At 38.6% G+C, this 18,898-nt stretch overlaps 1 protein-coding gene across 1 annotated transcript; it reads left to right on the plus strand.

Annotated features, from left to right (window-relative positions):
• Window positions 1-305: 305 nt before the first annotated feature.
• On the plus strand, window positions 306-18,351 carry armc2 (armadillo repeat containing 2). The gene is made up of 18 exons (XM_023347615.1): window positions 306-427; window positions 1,832-2,076; window positions 2,170-2,239; window positions 2,409-2,574; window positions 3,498-3,621; window positions 7,670-7,740; window positions 8,317-8,427; window positions 10,236-10,420; window positions 10,570-10,672; window positions 10,803-11,017; window positions 11,563-11,708; window positions 12,895-12,994; window positions 13,386-13,710; window positions 15,333-15,455; window positions 15,538-15,651; window positions 16,333-16,465; window positions 17,294-17,448; window positions 17,897-18,351. Exons 2-18 carry the CDS (start codon window positions 1,868-1,870, stop codon window positions 18,028-18,030), a joined length of 2,484 nt encoding a protein of 827 aa, XP_023203383.1. The 5' UTR covers window positions 306-427; window positions 1,832-1,867; the 3' UTR covers window positions 18,031-18,351.
• Window positions 18,352-18,898: the final 547 nt, after the last annotated feature.

Raw genomic sequence — 18,898 nt, forward strand, 5'->3', positions numbered from 1 at the left:
AGTGATATCTCGAACTTTAATTTAATCTATTAAAGTAATCTACCCACTATAATGAGACATCAATTCACCATACAGATACTTCTGCTCCTGAGGACTTTTAGCTGAACAACATTAACTTTTGGTTACAGCGTTTACTGTTAAACTCACAGAGTGTTTATTTTAAAGTTAAACGACAAATACAGACGAACAGTCAATGAACCTGGATTCTTACTGTAGCTTGAAGCAGAAGGCAAAAGCGCGTCACCTCGAGTCGCGCGTCTGAAGCTCGTGCACAGGAAAGCTTCAGTCTCACAGAACGCCTGATTGAAAACTTGCAACTTTGAAGCAAGATTCTGCGCATTTTATTTTTGCGCTTTGGTCTGGAAACCATGCTTTATTTCCTGACTGACATCTTTTTCGGCAATTTAAGCTGTGAGGAGTGTTAACGGTGAGTGTTCCGGTTTAATTTACCATACTAACGACAAGTTTCATTCAAACATCAGATTCATCGACCGTTTCCTGCTGCTTTAAAAAAAATCTAGCTGTTCTTATTGGTAAATATAACTTCAAAGTCACTAAGCTACTCATATATTAAACAATTTCAGTTTTCAATCCCAGATGTTAAGTTATTTTATCCGACTTTTGTTGGATTTTATATCTGAGTTTGAAAGCGACATTTGTGTCACCATGGAGACGGATCGCGAACGCGCACAGACAAAGGCCATCTTCCCGCATCCACAACACCCATAGCGTCAGTAGGCAAGTGAACAAATACATTTTTTTATATTAACTCGCAAAATTACATTAATTTTACATATATGAAATATATGTAAAAGTATACGTAAATAAAATATTGTAATTATTTTTACAGTATTATAAAATTATATATATGTAATAAAGTAACAAAGGGCTTTATTCACTTTTTGTCACCAACTTCAATATGTTTAGTTGTTTTTTGTTTGTTTGTTTTATTGTCGTTCTCTAGCAAACCCGTAAGTCCTTTACTGTGTTCATATAGTCACTAAATTACAACAGCTGCACTCTGTTTCCTAATCAGGTCCATTCTGGAGTCCTAAATGTGCATTAAACACTTTTCAAATTGTAACTCATTATTGCATTTCACAAATATGACCTCAAATCTCAATACAACACACAAAAAATTTGTTTTTTAAATCTTGTGGATCTAACTTGACAAACTGTAAAAAAGGTCCGGGAAAAAAATGTGAATTAGAACTTTCAGATTTAGAAAGCGTTCAGTATAGGATAGATGAACATAACTACCTCTGAAATTTTTAATTGAGAAACGACAAATCTGTAAAACGAAGAGCAGATGAGTCATGTTAGAGATGTGTATAATACTTAGTATTGGTTATAACTATTTGTCACAAAGCAGTAAGATTGTCTCAGGGGCACTAATGTGTGACATGAAGGCAGGGAGGAAGATAATGTGCTTCAAATAATCTTTGGAACAAAACAAAATTGTTGCAGAACTTATGAAAGAAACTCAATAACACAGGAAATGGCATAAAACTGCTGTCAAGGGATAGCTAGAGACGTGGTAATTAGGATCTGGAAAAGAATACAGTAAACCAGGCTTAATGTATACTGAGGGAGCAATCAACTGGATGCACAATGGATGTGTGATCAAGAAACAAGAGGTGGGGGCAAGACTGACATAAAGCAGAGAAAAGGCCAAGAGAGCAATACAGAATCAGCTTTATTGGGAGACCACAAGGAATTTGATTGTTTTCACATGCATAAATGCACGAACGTTTGATGAAATAAAATATATAAGGAAGTTAAGTATGCATATGTACACAAAATAATTCTCAAAAAAGGTATGTTGTGGTAGTCACATAGGCCCGAATGAGCAAATTGACTGAGCTCTATGGAGACCAAGCATGAGGTCTGCAGCGCTTTCACCCCACGGCGCAACAGTTTGAGGAAATCATGTGCTGACATAATCAGAGAAGCAAGGCAGTCTCTACGAGTTCAGTCCACACAGCGGCCATTCACGCCAAGAGATGGACCCAGGCGGCTTTTTGGGGCAAACTCTGTTCGAAGAGATCATGGCAGCAGGCCTCCATCAGCCTTTAGGTTAGCAACAAATTCAGCTAAATTCATATCTGTGAACTGAAAATGTATGTATCTGTTGTCATAAATAATTGATTACGTTTTAAAACTTTGCAGCCTTCATGCTCAAAACTTTGATGCTGACTCCAGGCCAGGCTCAGGGACTCGCCTCTCACCTCTGAACCATGTATGTAATATTCACAGACATATTAACAATGTGTATTTTTGTTTCTTTCAACCAAAAGAAATCAAGATTGGAGGAGTTCTAATGGCTTAAAAGAGATGTCACAAGTATATTCAGTATCTGATCGATTCCTCACACCATCATAAATTCAGTACTTTGTCTGTTTGTCCAGAAACCAAAGTTTCCAGACTCCAGTAATGCTGAGGATCCATTGAAGGACTTTCCCAAATCCCCCATTGAGCCGGTGGAAGTGAGGAAAGGGTTGGCATGGTCTCGGACCCGCCTCCTCAAGTCTGCATCTCTTACATCACTGCTGCCTTCAGAAGCACGCACAGATGGTGAGAAAAGAAAAACGTTTTGTGTCGACCAACTGAGAAAAGATGCAGAAAAAACTTCTATCAATCTCTTGTGCTTTAAATCTAAAATTGATTATTACTCTTTGTGTCTGTTTACAAACATAAAAAGACTTACACAAACTATTCTCTATTTTTAGTTTGATCACTCTATTATTTTTTTTGTGCAAACATTTGTGTGCAACCTTTCTTCTCCAACATACAATTCTTAGCAATCGATTTCATACCCTTAACTTCTTCATGTTACAGCCACAAATTTCAAAACACTTTAGTTGTATTTTATGTAGCAGACAAACACAATGTTGGACATAATTGTGAAGTAAAGTAGAAAGGTTGCCCTGCGACAGACTGGCGACCTGTCCAGGGTGTACCCCGCCTCTCGCCCGGAACGTAGCTGGAGATGGGCACCAGCAACCCTCCCGACCCCATTAGGGACAAGGGTGAACAGAAAATGGATGGAAGTAGAAAGACATGTGGTTTTCAAAATGGAAAAACAAAATCTGATTAGTGTGGTATGCATTTTTTTCAGGCTTGTGAGATGAAAAGTTTAATTTGAATTGCTGTTGCAAGTCATTTCTTCTATGCAAAATAGTTTAATAGTCAGATTGGATGAATCGCATTTGTAAACAAAAGATTTAGGACTTTGACTGTGCTATTATAACATGTGTGTACTTTGATCTAAACCATGCTAATATAACTCTGGCTATATGTTTAGGATTTACCTAGCTATTTATGTGTTTTCCTCACTCCCCTTTTATAGATAGACATATGAGCAAATCCTAAATTTCGTGGTTTTTTTTTGTCATTAATAAGCTGCCTACCTGCTTTTATGTGTACTGTGAACATAGAAATTCAGCACCTCACACTAACATTTGGATGATTTGTTTCATCTTTTTCTTTTGTGAAAGAGAAATTAAGTCCAGGCCCAGAGCCAAAGCGGCTGTCAGCCGAACAACTTTGCAGTCCAGACCTATCCACAGACCACAGAGGTCATCTCAAAGCGAGCCAACACAGGACACCTAGTAGTAGAAGGTAAAACCTTCAGCAGTATGTGTCCTTTACTGTCTCTTCTCCTTCTACTGCTCCTCCTCTTGGACCGTAATGACAGCCCCACAACCAGTTTAAGATTTACTGGGACAAAAGGTTGCAGAGGTAACCATTACTAGATGAAGTTGAGCCCTGTTTTTGGCTTTCATCAAATCCTTCTTAATAATTTTGATTGCTGCTCTGCCTTTTTGTATTTGTTCCGCTGAAAGTGTACTGTCTTTCTTGAAGTTGTGAGATTATTCAGCAGTTAGAGTTATTACCAGTAAAAATCATAAAAAACAAGAATATCAGTGTAATTATTGATCTGTGTTCTTTATTCTTGAACCTGTTATAATTAGATTTACTTATTAGGCAAGTAAATCAAAATTGTCTACACAAATTTATTTTTAATACAAATTTGGTCAATAATAGTCATAGTAAAAATCTAGTTATTATGACAATGATAAAAGCATCTTTTATATATTGGCCTGCTGAAAATATGCATTTCACTGACTTCATTTGAAGTGTATTAAAATTGTGTTCAGTATAAATTATTAGCTTTCTTTATTTGTCACATTTAAATCACAAATGTGTTTTGTAAGACATTTTTGGGTGGAAATAAAAATTGTACATTTGTATTCAGCCCCCGTGAGTCATTACTCTGTAGAACTAAATTTAATCTAAACTGAAATGTTTGCTTATTCGTTTTTCAAAATCCATCAAGCTCAGTCAAATGGGTTGTATTCAAACATGGACTTAAATTGTTCTGGTGTCATCTGACCAGAGCATCTTCTGCCACATGTTTTCTCAATCTACTTCATTACTTGTGGCAAACAGCAAATTGTACCTTTTGTGGCTGTTTTCCAGCAACGGCTTTTTCACAATCTCTTTCCTATAGGAGCGATTTGAGCTGTCCATGCCAATAATAAACAGATTTTCCCACCTGAGTTATAACTCTCTACATCTCCCCTCACAGCCTAGATTTAGTATTGGTTTCTTCTTTGTTAATTATTCCCCTCATCTGGCTTATAACCTTAAGTCAAAGGCCTTTACAGACAATCTAATTTTATGCTGAGATTAATTTATACACAAGTGAACTCTAATTATGAATTAGGTGACTATTGAATGAATTTGGTTTCACTGGTTTATCGCTGAACACAAATGCATGCCACACTTTTTAAGAGCTTTTATAAACTATTTATGAAGTATTGTACTGTGTCACATAAAATATCAATAAAATGCATGGAAGTTGGTGTTTGTAATGTGACAAAATGCAAAAACATTCAAGTGGTGTGAATACTTTTCCAAGATGCTGTAGAGCAGCTCAGGTTTCTCTAACTATAACCATAAATTCTTCAACTTTACACACTCAACCTCTTGTTAAATCACCATATACTTCACTGTACATTATATCTTGGTCACAGTTAAATCCAGCTTCTTGGCAAGCTTCAAATCCAATGAATCTGCCTCCATCTGTCGATATCCTCATTTGTCAGCTTTTACACTTTCCCAGCGCAGAGAGGCTAAACGCTCTACTTTTTTGCCGACCTCATCAGCTGTGTGTCTGCGTGAGGAGCGTATAACTCTGGGCATGATGTCAGGGGGCTGTTGTTACAATCCATCCACTTATCGATTTGGTGGGGCAGCTGGACCTGTTAAAAGAGGAGGTGGGGGAGTAAGACCATAAAACATTTTTACAGGAAATCTCTCCCGCTGCTCATACATCTCCCTCACACAGCCCCACTCAAGCTAGCTTAACACGCAACGTTTCTGTAACTTGTTGCTTACTTGTCCTACTTTTAAAACTCTGGCACTGATCGCACTATTAAATTAGGCTTTTTGAAAGTATTGTCATTCAGTGCTGTTCGCCTAATTTTACAAAATTAGCTCTGGAGAAATATAAACTGAGAGATACCAGCTGAGTCAAAGCATATATATCAGACAGCCCCTTGGTTTCTTTTCCCCTCCAATAAGCCAGAGCTCTTCAGCTCCAAATGGCTCTCAATTAGATTTGGGTGCCGATCTGGGCAAGGCTGGCAGTGTTGCATATTGTGACTGCACTGCACTGGCCAGGCCTAAGACAGGGATGAGGTCATGTCTCAGAGAATGCAGATTCACACAAAGAGACCTTATTATCAAGCCCTTAATCCTATCATACAAAGGCAAAGCCCCCTGATGGTACAGCAAGCCTCAGCCAACTATCCCTGCTGCATATCCCCTTTTAGACAGCGTACATATTTGAAACAAGATATTTACCTATGAAAAGACACGTAACCACTTTTCTCACTGTCTGCCAATAAGTTTGGACAATTCCTGTTACAGGTCAGTTAGGATTACTGAAATTTTTTTTATTTATTTAATGTCAAAATTGCATTATTCTGGCTGAATGGCCTAGTCCTGTTTTTAGGCAGCCTTGTTTGCTCATTCACACCTTTGCACATCCACTAATAAATATGGGACTGAGACCAGGGCTTTGTGATAGCCACTCCAAAATATTGTCATCATGTTGAAACCCCATGTGCTTAACAGGTGGGATGGCGTTCTCAGGCTTTCAGCTTTCTCCCTTTTTTTTCTAAATGTGATGTTGCTCATGATGGTCAAACAATTCAGTTCACAAGACATGTCTCTCTTTATGGTATAAAGTGTCTGTGTCTAAGTTCATGGTGCTTTGGAAGTAATGAATTGGTCTTTCAGCTCATGTTTTTACAATTTTACTGTGATAAGGATGCTTCTTACCATTTTCTTCCTTGATTTTCACAAGGTCTTTTGCATTTGTTTTATGTTCATCACTGGGACTCAGAGCATGCCTCCTTCCTAGCTGGTCACTCTTATGCTGTTCCTAGTTATGTGGGGTTTTTTTGTTTTGTTTTTTTGTTTTTACAGATGACTGTGGGGCCGTCAGACAACATCAGACAAATCTAGTCTGACTTCTCAAAAACTTTCCATGATGTCACACAAGGCAGCAGCGTGTATGACTTTGCCTTTAAATACATCCACATGTGTGCCTCTATTTAACTTAAATAGTATGAATTAAACATTATAAAGCCATGACATTATCACCTGAACTTTTTAAAATAGATTTATGGAATAGGAATCTTAAAAATGTTTTTGATAATTCTAACTGACCTGAAACATGAAATCTTCTGTCTTTTTTGATGACAGATGGTGAGAACAATGTACAGCCTGGGCAAACATCTGGTTTCAACAGCAGCTAAACCCAAAACTGGGATTGTGCTCTTAAAAGTTAATTTTTAAGAGCACGTATTTATGATGCTTCTATCCTGTAAACATAGAGAAGGGACCGTGAGTCAGCATATTATGTCATAATCTGTTTTTATTCATTATCACTATTTAGGGTTGCTATGCTGTAATTAGTTCCACCACTCACCATCTGTCCTGTTTCACAAAGTGAACTGGCACCTTGATGCAATATTTTCCATGCACATTGCAACATGTGCAACAATAACATGCAAAGGGAAACCACGACACACGGCATAGCGTGCAACCTATTAGAAGACTTTCCCAGTGTTGCACAGAGGTAAAGACGGCGGCGTCAGCTCACAGTGACAAAGCATGTACAGGTTTCACCAGACTGGCCTCAGAGCTGAGATCTCAGTTCCTGTCTTTTAGCAGACATTCTGCACAACAACTGCACTGTCACACATCCAGATAAATAAAAACAGCAATGTAAACGGAAGGATGTAAACCCACATGTATCTACTTGCTTGCAAATGATCTCGCATTGTGCACACGCATTGTGCATGTGCGAAACGGACTTAGAGGAGCGCCTCCTCACAAGTTGCTCCTCTGTTGCAACAAGGACACCTAGTGGCAAACATTTTCTTACAGCCTGACTAGGCAAATAAAAGCAGAGACGTCTAATTCCTGAAGTCTCTGTTAGGTTTGTTAGGTTTTATTTATACGTTTTATCTTTTATGCACAGTTATCCAAAGCTATGCCAATTTTAAGAACATATGACAGTAGCCATAAAATCTGATGTAACCTGGCTCTTTGTGTGCGTGCGTCTGTCTGTCTGCGTCTGTTTTTGTTACAGCAGTAAAAATATAAAGCCTGATGTTGACTCAGGAGTTAGACCCACAGAGTCCGGAACAGAACAGAAAGCAGGTTTGTCCAGATCTCTTTATTGCACCTCACTCTTCTTATTTTCAAGCAAGTTATGCATATTTGCCAAGCAACACAAATTGAATATTTATGACTTGTAAACCTTGCTAACCACCACCTCTGTGTTTGCACTCATAGTATTTTCATGAAAAGAAACCTGTTTTGTAACATCTCCTAAACATGATGATCTTTGTAGCTTAACCTTACCTTACGTTTAAACTTAAGTTGAAAAAATAACTTTTGGTTGAGGTGTTGTTGCTAACAGTCATAAAACAACCAATCAATAGCTGAGAGAGAGGTGGGATTGTGCAGCCACGACTTCCTGTATCATACCAAGCAATGTGGTATGCAAATATTCAGAAACAAAGCATGTATGGTATTTAAGAAAATATAGACACGTGCTTTTGTTGCACATGCAGAAAGAAATAAGAGGAAGTTTAGCTGTGGATGGTGACCTTTTGCTGTGGCATCAAACTTCCTGCAGTTTTATTTTAAGATGGTGAACTTGTGAACCTTGCTAACCACCTTGGTGTTTGCAGGAGGTAATTGGCAAACTGCAATTTTCTCTTCACGTTTCAGAGCTTGGGTATGGAAACAGCTCCACATGTCCAGATGAGGAGGATCCAGAATCACTGGTGTGGAATAATGTGATTCTTCCTCTTCTTCAAGAGCTGGAGAGTGTAGCTGCAGGTAACCTACCATGTGTGAAAAGCAAAAAGCAAAGTACATTGCTAATACATTACATACATAACTCCTGATTCCTTTCAGCACATTAATACCCTTTTTCTCCTTTGTCTTTAAACTTCATCCTTGTTTTACATTTATATAGCAGTGGTGGAGATTCTGATCTTTTTACTTGAGATGTCATTCTCTCTTTCCTGTTTTTCCTTATTATTCTTCATTTTCAGCCAGCAGGCTGAGAAATTGATTTCTCAATACTGGCAGATAGTCATGCATAAAGTCTCACAAAATGAAAAAGCACTGCCATCTCACCCACTGGGGAAGGACAAACAGAGCAGTGTTATGTTTGGCATCTGTACAGAATCTGTCTTTTAGCCTGAAACGACAGTCTGGCAGCCATGAAATTAAATCTGTGTCCTTAAATATTTTAATGCTCTACAAATTTAATGGAAATTTCATTTGAAAGATAAATATTAAATATTTATTGTACTAAGGGGCTCCTGGCTCATGCATAAAACACACTCGAGATTCGGTGAGAAATTGCAGTGAAGTGCAGAGTGTCAGACAGTGTTCAGCTTTTCTTAGAAGCGGCCTCTTATTTATGCAAGGAAAACATTTATTTTCCCTCAAAAAGGAGGAAAACGCTCCACCCTTTTTCTTCCTTTGCGTCAGCTGCCTGTTGCTATATTGTTCTTCTGTATTTCACCATCGAAACTCATAGCTGCCTCTCAAAGGAGGAAGACCGATGAATTTTTTGCTGAGCACTGCTGACATTCTGCATAAATGAAACTCCTCTAAAAATTGCAAAATTGTTCCAGTGCTATCCCTCAACCATTTTTCACATTTGGTCATGTTATGAGCATAAGATTCAATGTATATCCATAGGATTTTATCTGATACATCAAACATAATGTAGCACATATACCTTTATAAGGTTTCACCCAGAAAACTTGCTAAGCTCGGTGGTTGGGGCGCTCTGCAGTCATTCATCCAGCCATGTTTTTGAGTTAAAAATGTTTTAAGTTGACAGGAAATTGAAAATATCACTTGATAATTATATGTTATTGGAAGATTAATATCTGAACATCAACTATAAAGTCTTAAAAAAATGCAAACATTTTTAAAAAAACTTAAATATATAAGCAAAGCTAAGCCTGGTGAGGGCACAAGTAAAGCCTGGTAGCCCGCCAGGCTTATGATGCACTGGGGGAAACCCTGCTTTAAGTGAAAAGAAATGCAAGTTTTTTTATTTTTTACCTTGGATACAGAGATTTTATTAGAAAACAATAATGAATAAGTAGCATCATCAAGAGAAAGGAACACCGAAGTAGCCAAGAGGCCAATTATAACATTGCATAATAGGCCTCAGCACAGGTTGAAAAATCTGTTGGCAGGATAACTTTTAAACACACATTTTAAAAATCTGTACATTAAGGAAAATTGTCAAGGAGAAAGCAATAAGAAGTGTTGTTAGCAGTTTGCTACACGCTATGTGTTGACTGCGCTTGGAGGTGTGTTAGAATGGCCCAGTTAAAGTCCAAAATGGCTGAAAATCTGTGGCAAGATGTAAATAGCTGTTCAGAGACACACTTCCTCCAATTTATCTGGCCTTGAGCTTTTTTACAAAGAAATATTTTTAAATATTTCAATCTCTAGATGTGCAACGCTGCCTTGTAGTTGTAATTACTGTAAAAGTTTACATAGATTTTATGTTCACAAACCGAGATAAGTGATATTTTGGTCACTCGTCTTCAGTTTCGTCATGAATGATCGATACCTGACATGATTTCTTTAATATGCATGTTTGCCATGCGCAGGCAGCTCAGAGGGCTCGGTGGACCGCCTGTGTGATCTGTGTGACCGTCTGCATGGCACCCTGGCTGATGCGGACATGCTCGGTCGACGCTGTAAGAAGAGATCTGGGATCCTTCGAACTCTGTTCCACCTTGTTGATCGCGAGTCTGCCCAGCTCAACCTGCACATTGCTAAGATCTGCCTCGCTGTGAGTGATGTGTTTTGCAGATGCATGGGTGGGTGGTTGTGTGCGTGCCAGGATGTCTGCCATAAGTTTCAATAACAAAAACACAGAAGGCATCTTAATGTAAAATGACGGTCTGTTTTTTTTTTGTTTGTTTGTTTTCACGTTTCCAGCTTTGTGTGAGTGGAAACAACTTGCTCAACATTTGTAAGCTTGTCTTCCAAATCAGCCGCAGCGAAAGCAACGACATCCTTTTTGAGAAAATCTCCATTGTTGGTCAGATTTTCTAGATTAAATATTCTGTAGCTTTGTATGCTTTATTACATGTTACTATTTGAATTTATCTTCATTTTTGAGTATGTTTGATAATTACAAATCAAACATATTTTTATGGTTTCTTTTCTAGATTCATTGTTGTCGGTGCTGAATTATGAAGATGTTGGTGTGTCTGGAGAAGCTCTTCTCTACTGTGTCGGTGCTTTAAAATTTCTCTCTGGAAACATCACAATCCTCAAAATCTTGTTGGCCGAAAACTGTATTAAAGTTGCGCAGAAACTCCTCCAGAAACTCTGCATAGTGTCAGACTGCAACATGACTTTAGCGGGGAACATCCTCGTACAGGTTTGTCTCAAACATTATTGTAACATGGCAGATTTTTTTTTATGTTCCTCTTTAGATGTCTGGGTGAGTGTGTCAAAAAGTGGTTGCGTGTCAGTAAGGAGGAATTTAAATGTTACATGCACTTGTTTGGTATTTTTGGACATATTGAGAACTATTAGGAAAAAATGTTTTTGTTTATGTCTGGTACATTGCTGTTCACAAGCCTGATGTTCTCTGCCACTGCAGTCCAAAGCATACTTGTGCGCCACTTTGCCCAACATGATTACTTCAAACCGCATAAGCTGGCCCAAACAAACATCTTTAACCAGTCCGTTATTTGATATCTAACACGGCTCATTACCCTGTTAGAGGGAACACTATGACTTTCCAGAGCTTTAAGTATGGCCATATGTTGGGAATTACAGTTTCCTTCTTGTGATAGAATGATTTATTTCCTTACTGAACTGTGGAGCATTCTGTAAGCTACAGGCCAGCAGCTACCTTTCTTTTCCTAACATATCATCATTGTCTTTGTTTTTTTCTCTCTCTCTCTCTGTCCTCTAAAGCTGACAGCCACCCTGAGGAACCTTGCCGATCATCCTGATTCCCGCACGCTCTTCGTTTCCTTCTATGTAATCCCATCCCTCTGCCTGGTTTTGCGTCGTTACTGTGAGGACAAAGACATCTGCACTAACATTTCCAGAATATTTAGGTACAATCATTTTATTTTGTTATGGTTTCATTGTTTTATTTAAAGAAAAGGTATCGTTGCTCTCTTTTTCACATCAGATTTTCCGCCTCCAAGGTTCCCTTATGGTACTTAATGAGTTTAAACGAGAATTTGTTCTGTCAGTAGATCTGCGGTTGATTGTATACAACCGTTTTGATCTGAAGCAGTTTCACTGAAACAGAAACGGTTTCTGTTTTCCTTTGTCTGCACTCATCAGCGTTTCAAATCTTAAACACTGACTGTCTTGTATTTAACTCCATTACAAGACAGGGGGGTTGCATGCCCCATAGCATGCAACCTCATGTTATGGGGTTGTATGACGCAACCCCATAGCATGATCCTGCCTCCACCATCATAGGTTTGGTGCATTAAGGTGGCATCTAGTGTTACTTTTCTACACTCAAAATTTCACCAGCTTACCTTCCACCTTGTGTTTGTTGTGTCTCCTACATAACTTGTGATAAACTACTAACAGCACAACTCCTTGGCCATTTTCCATGGAGGCCGGATGTGTGACGTTCCTGATTAACAGTCAACAAATTCTCCCACCTGAGCTGTGAACCTTTGATGCTCTAGTCGAGATACTTTGGCCCTCTTGGCTGCTTTCCTGATTAATGTTCTTTCTTTTTGTGCTGTATGTTTGGGTGAATGGTCATGTTTTGATAGGTTTTGAGTTGTGCCGTACTCTTTATACTTTTGGATAATTAATTTCTCTATTAAATGTCTATAGCTTGAGATACTGGTTTATAAAGTAAGTCTGCTTTAAACTTCTACATTGTTTATCTCTGACCTTTCTTCTTTCTTCCTTAATGATGCTGTTTGTTTACCACCATTTGCTTACAAAGCACTGAGGTCTGTACAGAACATTTGCATTTAAACTGAAATTAAATTGAGCCTTAATTACCACTTAAGGGACCAGTCCAGGTAATTGGTGGCACTGAGTTTTATTTAGAGGTATCAGAGTAAAGGGCACTAAGCATAATGCAAAAGCAGATTTAACATCTAAGAAATGAAAAAAAGGTCAGAAACCTTTGAAAGTTATTTTCTTACGCTGTGAAAACGTGGCAGAGCTCAGCCTCTCTTTATTTGTTTGAACAGTTAGTCTCCATAGCAGCGTTCTCAGTGGGTTGATTGGTCGGTGGTATTTATTGTCCCTTCTCTCCCTCAGTAAACTGTCCTCTTACTCCGAGTGCTGTCTCGCTTTGGCCCGGACCCCCAACTGCTACTCTCTAATTTTAGATCTGCTGAGCAAACATCACCAAAAGCAGGTGAGTCCACAAGCCCCCTCTGTCTTCTCATATATGCTCTTTGCTCTTTGTAAGTAATAAAGAGTAAAGACATGTTTCTTTTAGGCTTACACAGTGTTTTTCCCTCTGGTTTGCACAAGTCAAAAAGGTTAAAGAAGGGAATAAGGAAAAAAAAATAGACATAGTGAGCTTGAGTTGACCCATGAGTAAAAGTGATGTAGAGGTTGATTGTAGGGAACCCGCAGTCGGAATAATTAAAAATACAATGTAATATCATTTGGGATTCAGAAAGTAACTGGGCCTAAGCTAGAGAAATATCTAAGCAAGCTGATTTATAAACTTTAATTTCAGTAAAGTTCATGTGTCAGATTTAGAGGGTCATTAGCAACCCGTCTCCATGTCTCCTCCACAGGACCTTGTTGTACGTCTTCTCTTCACCCTCGGCAACCTTACAGCTAAAGGTGAGGAGCCTCGGCTGCAGCTCTTTCAGTGCAACGACTGCATGCCTACACTCCTCCGACTGTACAACAGCTACCAGAGGAGAAATGTGTCATCAAGTACAGTCGTGCAGAGAGTAGCACCTTCCCCCAGAGAATCTGCAGCAGCTGCTGCTGCTTTGACCGACGATGTGCTAGTGAAGCTGGTCAGGGTGCTGGCAAACATGTGCATCCACCCAGCTGTTGGTCCATCACTGGCTACAAACACAACATGCATTCAGCTTCTGATGGAGACATTAGGTAAGTAGAGAAAAATGTGTTTTAGGAAAAAATTTATTGCAAACAAAAACAGACTTTTCTTTCTTTGTCATTGTTTTTACTTTTTACATGAGTGAAGTCCTCTTTCTGCCCTGTCAAGTGCAGGAAATAATTAAAATTGTGGCTCAGGATAAAATTTTGTTTAGACTTTAGACATTCACAAAGCACATAGAACATTTGTTTTATTCTCAGCATAAAGCAGGAGTCTCCAGCTCATTGGCTGCACCTTCATGAAAAGCAGTAGATACAAAGTAGGTTTCTTTAATTTGGTGTTTATGTTTCCCTTTTTCTGCTGCATCTGCCCACATGGCTCATATCAAAAACTGTGACTGGTTGCATCAAAGAAAGATTTTTTTTTTTTTTTTAAGAAAATTAGTAATTTTGATTAGTTTATAATTAGCTGTTTAGTGACATTTACACATGCAAGGCAGCCAACCACTTCCCCAGTGCTGGGAAACCCATTCCTTATTTTGTCAATTCTCGCCATCTCGGTGCTTTCTGCTCGATAAATTACACATCCTCCTTTGGTCTACCTGTTTTTGCAATTTTGACAGAGAGTAGCACTTTGCTGCAGGAGCAGGATGTTCTGTTGCTTCTCATAGCCGACTTGGTTTGCTTGCATTAATTTCTTCCATGTGGTTAGTTGGTTTAGGACAGGTTGAGCCGGCATGTAGGAGGGTGTGAAACTCTTATGTGCTGCTTGCCTCCTACACCTAACTTTGTGACAGTTGGAGGCAAGAAATAAACAGTCAGTGGTGAAAGAGTTAAAAAACAACAAGTAACATGTAAATACACTCCACAAGTGGAACATGAAATCAAAGACTGAGAATGTAAGATTGATATGAATATCAAAGACGGAGAGGAAAACTTTCAGTAAAAGATTAAAAGGCGAACTTGGCAGATTGATGTCCTGTTTTGAGTTCACACCGCACCGTGTTGCTTTCTGTTGCACAGTTTCGAGGGAGGCGGGGGGCACAACAAAGCATCATTTCCAGTCAGAACCAGAAACTAAATTCTGTGAGACACAGGCACCGGCTGACAGCTCAACCGCAATATCTGCGATTTACGATCGAGCACACGACATCTGCTGTTATATCAGGAACAGACTTTATTCGAAGGCTGCTCGCGGTGACATTCTTCATTGGACTTCGTCATATTGACCTTTGTGTGATCAAATCAAGTGCATCAGGCTGAAACTAATATGAAAGGCAGCCATATTTGTTTTTGTCACATCTCTATTCTAAAGAGGCTTAAGGAGCAGAAAGAGCAGGTGTTTGACTGGTTTAATCAGATCTATATGTAATGTTTGTTACAGTTGTCAGTCATTATTTAACAAAGCATTTGAATTATGTTGTGAATAAAAGGGGGAACTGCTTTCATCTGGATCCACCTTTTTCATTATAAATAACAGCAATTTATTTGTAGCTTTGAGAAAATATATTTCCCTACATATTGAGTTGAAATTATTATAACACTGGATTTTTTTTTTTTTTGACATTGTTGAGTAAAATAGGTTTTCTTTCAGTGAAATACAAAATATGGTATTTGATTCTTGATTTTTTTTTGTTGTCTGTATTTGTTTATGTGACATTTGTTGGGCGCAGAGCTGAGGTCGGTGGAGGAGAGCGAGGACCTAATGGTGAATGTGGCCGCCGCCATTAATAACCTCTCCTTCTATCAAGAAGAAAACTCTGAGATCAGATACAATCAGCTCAACATTGCAAAGTGTAAGACTAAAGGATCAGCAAATCCGAAGGCGAAGTTGAATGAACAATATTGTGATTAATGCACTTTTTCCTTATGTTACAGTGATGTCGAAATTGCTGCTTAGTTCAAGTATGGATGCCATGTTAGAGGCCACTCGTGTCTATGGAAACTTGTCACTACATAAGGATGTGCGGGACTTAGTTGTGCAAAATAAAGGTATTCATCCAATAAAAGTACAAATCAACAATTATGGTCCGATATGAGCTCGAAAAACCTGCTGCTCCAAACTCTTACCTACTTACCTGTCTGCTGCTTCACAGCCGCTTGTGTGTGTGTTCCTGACATTATCACAAAAATAATCATAAAGAGGCATTGTGGAAAAGTCCTGTACAAACATGTGTGCACACTTACCTGAACAGAAGTCAAAAAAACAGATTATAGTTTCCTAAATACATGCAGTCAGAAAAAAAGATCCTTAATTTTGGAGACATGTTGTGGGGTTTGATCAAACCTAAGCTGAAGAATTTTGTGGTCATACATGTAGTTCGGTTTAAATTTAAATCTGTGTTTTAGAGTGGCCATCACAAAGCCCATATTTCAGTCCCATAGAAAATGTAGCCAGGGTTTTTTGTCAGATGGTGAGAAATAATGGTTATCTGTGTTTTTATGCAGCATAGAGTACATTCACATCTTATTTCAGCTGCAATTTACATTTAAATGAACTTTAAAGCAAATGGTTCTTAAGCTTTGACACTCCACGCAGTGTGATCCGTATACTTCTGGATCTTGCTGAAGCTGGGTTTATCTGCAGGGCCAACTCCATATAACATAAACATGCCTGCTGAATCTGGCAGCTCTCTTATCTCCCCCATTCTTTGTCCACATCCTCTCCCTCAGTGCACAAGTTTGTGGTGACTCTCCTTGACTCAAAGAGAGCCGAGATGTGTTTTTCTGCCTGCGGGGTCCTGACCAACCTCGCTCTGGACCCTCCCAACAGGGTTTGTCTCACGCTGGAGGGGGCTTCTGCAAAGTAAGGACAAAAGCACTTAGAGATAAATAACCTCTCTTTGTATCACCTGCAAACGCTTTGGGGCCGAATGTGGTGAGAAGGCACCTACCAACCTACATTAAAGCAAGCTTTAACATAAGGCCCTGTTGGTCTTTATTACTGACAGCTTTTATTTTTTAAATCATCCTTTTACTGGCATAATTTGCTGCATATTGCCATGTTTCTCTTAATGTACTGAGCTGATAAGTAGCATTTGGCAGTTTAGCTTAGAGGACTGCAGAAAAGCATAAGGTTTAGCTTAATGGCAAAACAGAGCAGGCCTGGGGTTTGTTTGTTTAAAGGATAGCTCAACTCTTGAGGAAATGGGACTTCTAGCTGAGACTGAGATAAGAAAATAAAACCAATTTAAAGTTTATGTAATAAATCTGTAGCCGGAGTCAACAGGACAAAAAGATTTTCTTGGTCAGGAAGTTATAAAATAAAGTCTTCTTCCCAAGTGTTGTTTGTCATTCCAGAATAACTTGTATATGTTTAACTGATGAGAGCTGGAGCTGAAAGAAAGTCTGTGTAGTTCTCTTTTGGCTGCAGCTTTCTGTTCTCGCCTGAAAAACTAAACACTGTTGGAACATTTTATTTTATTTCCACCTCCCACACTCTGTTCTTGTCCAGATGAATGTCCAGTGAAGTGCACCTAATGTTCACAAAACCTGATGGCCATATGCATTCTCCTTCCTCGAGTCACATGAAGGGTGTGTGTGTGTGTGTGTGTGTGTGTGTGTGTGTGTGTGTGTGTGTGTGTGTGTGTGTGTGTGTGTGTGTGTGTGTGTGTGTGTGTGTGTGTGTGTGTAGGTTGGTGGACTGTCTGACAGATTTCGGGCCAGCTGACTGGCAGTTGGCAGGCCAGGCCTGTCAGGCCTTGTGGAACCTGATTGGTCACGGCTCCGACATGCTGCTGCACGCAGAGGAGAGAGAGAGGCTGCTGGAGATCCTCACAGTGTACTCAGGTTTGTTTTATTGCTGCTCCTTACATAACCAGTGGAGGGACGCAACCTGGAAAAGAACAAACTCCTACTAAGATTGGTCACCCAATGAGGGGATGACACATTTATTCCAACCCATAAATATATCTCTGTCATACAGTGACTTGCAAAAGTAATAATACAATTTGAACTTAGATTAAATGGGACTTTATGTGATGGATCTGCAGAAAATATTGGATTAATGTAAATTGAAAAGACTATCTTAAAGGATTTTCCATTTAAAAAAAAAACAGTTGTAAAAATTTCGGGGAATTTCTCTACCAGCTTTTAAAATCTACACTGCAAAAACACAAAACTTTCCCAAATAGTTTTGGTCTAGTTGTGTGATTACTTTTCTAAAGAACTGTATGTTGATGCTTCGTGGGCACAATATGTTCAAAATACACCAAAAAAATTTTCACTTCTCCCTTAGATAAAGAGGAAGCTCTGAAGTGGACACAGAATGAAGATGAGCAGGATTTCTACAGAACATGCTGGGAGTCAGAGTTTTTACCTGTTGCTCAAAAGCTGATAAAGGTATTACATTCAGTAGAAGTGACAGCTTGACAAACAGATTCATGGTTTCAGAGAAATGTCTGTTCCTTGAATATGCAAAGTTTAAAGAGCTCCAGGAAAAAGTATCAAAAAAAGTCCCAACAAAGTTTGTCATCCAACCTCTGTTTTGTTTGACTGAAGGTTACTAAAGCTGCTGTTTTTCACAGAGGATGAAATCACTAACATTTTACAGTCACTTTAAAGCTCTCGGGTCAGGAAAATTAAACATGTGGCAGTTAATCATTAATGTGAGTATACAAAGCATAAAATGTTAAAGGAATCTTCAAGAAAAATGTATATATATATATATATTTTTTTTTTTTTAAATGTGTGCATTAATATAAAAATATATTTTGTTTTTACCAACATTTTGTGACCTCTGTGAAAATGTTTTAATTGATACTTAGGTAGTTTTGGTCGATAGACATGATATCATAATCCAGGTTTTATTTTCTGTTATTTTGGACTTTGGATGAACATTTCAAACTTTTTCCACAGTGGACTTTGTTATTCTATGCCGGGAAGTACAGATACTCAACTGATAATGTAATCTTGAACACAGTTTACTACAAAAGAATAAAAATGTTATTGTGTGGACACTGTGAAGAATTTGTGTATGAAGAAGTTGAAGTCAAACATATTTATTTGCTTCTTGTACAGCATTTATTGTTACACAGAAAAGGGACAAGGCAGTGCTTACAGGTTACACTGAATAGCCAAAGTACAGCGTTTCCAAATTACATAATTATGACTCGAAGAAAAGAAAACAGGACTTAAAGCCATGACAGCTTCCCCAACTTTTTGGACATTGGTGACCTGTAACAAGCACAAGACAAGTTGATGTTTTGAAATAAAAACACATTAGTTTCAAAACATTGCT

Source organism: Xiphophorus maculatus, chromosome 15 (genome assembly GCF_002775205.1).
Source record: "Xiphophorus maculatus strain JP 163 A chromosome 15, X_maculatus-5.0-male, whole genome shotgun sequence".
Taxonomy (NCBI): Eukaryota; Metazoa; Chordata; class Actinopteri; order Cyprinodontiformes; family Poeciliidae; genus Xiphophorus; species Xiphophorus maculatus.

Bases quoted from the DNA above. Each gene is read 5' to 3' on its own strand.
- armc2 (XM_023347615.1), top strand. From the start codon at position 1,868: ATGGAGACCAAGCATGAGGTCTGCAGCGCTTTCACCCCACGGCGCAAC. The intron at 8,428-10,235 runs GTAACCTACCAT...TGCCATGCGCAG, and splicing joins GCTGGAGAGTGTAGCTGCAG to GCAGCTCAGAGGGCTCGGTG. The intron at 17,449-17,896 runs GTTTGTTTTATT...CTTCTCCCTTAG, and splicing joins GATCCTCACAGTGTACTCAG to ATAAAGAGGAAGCTCTGAAG.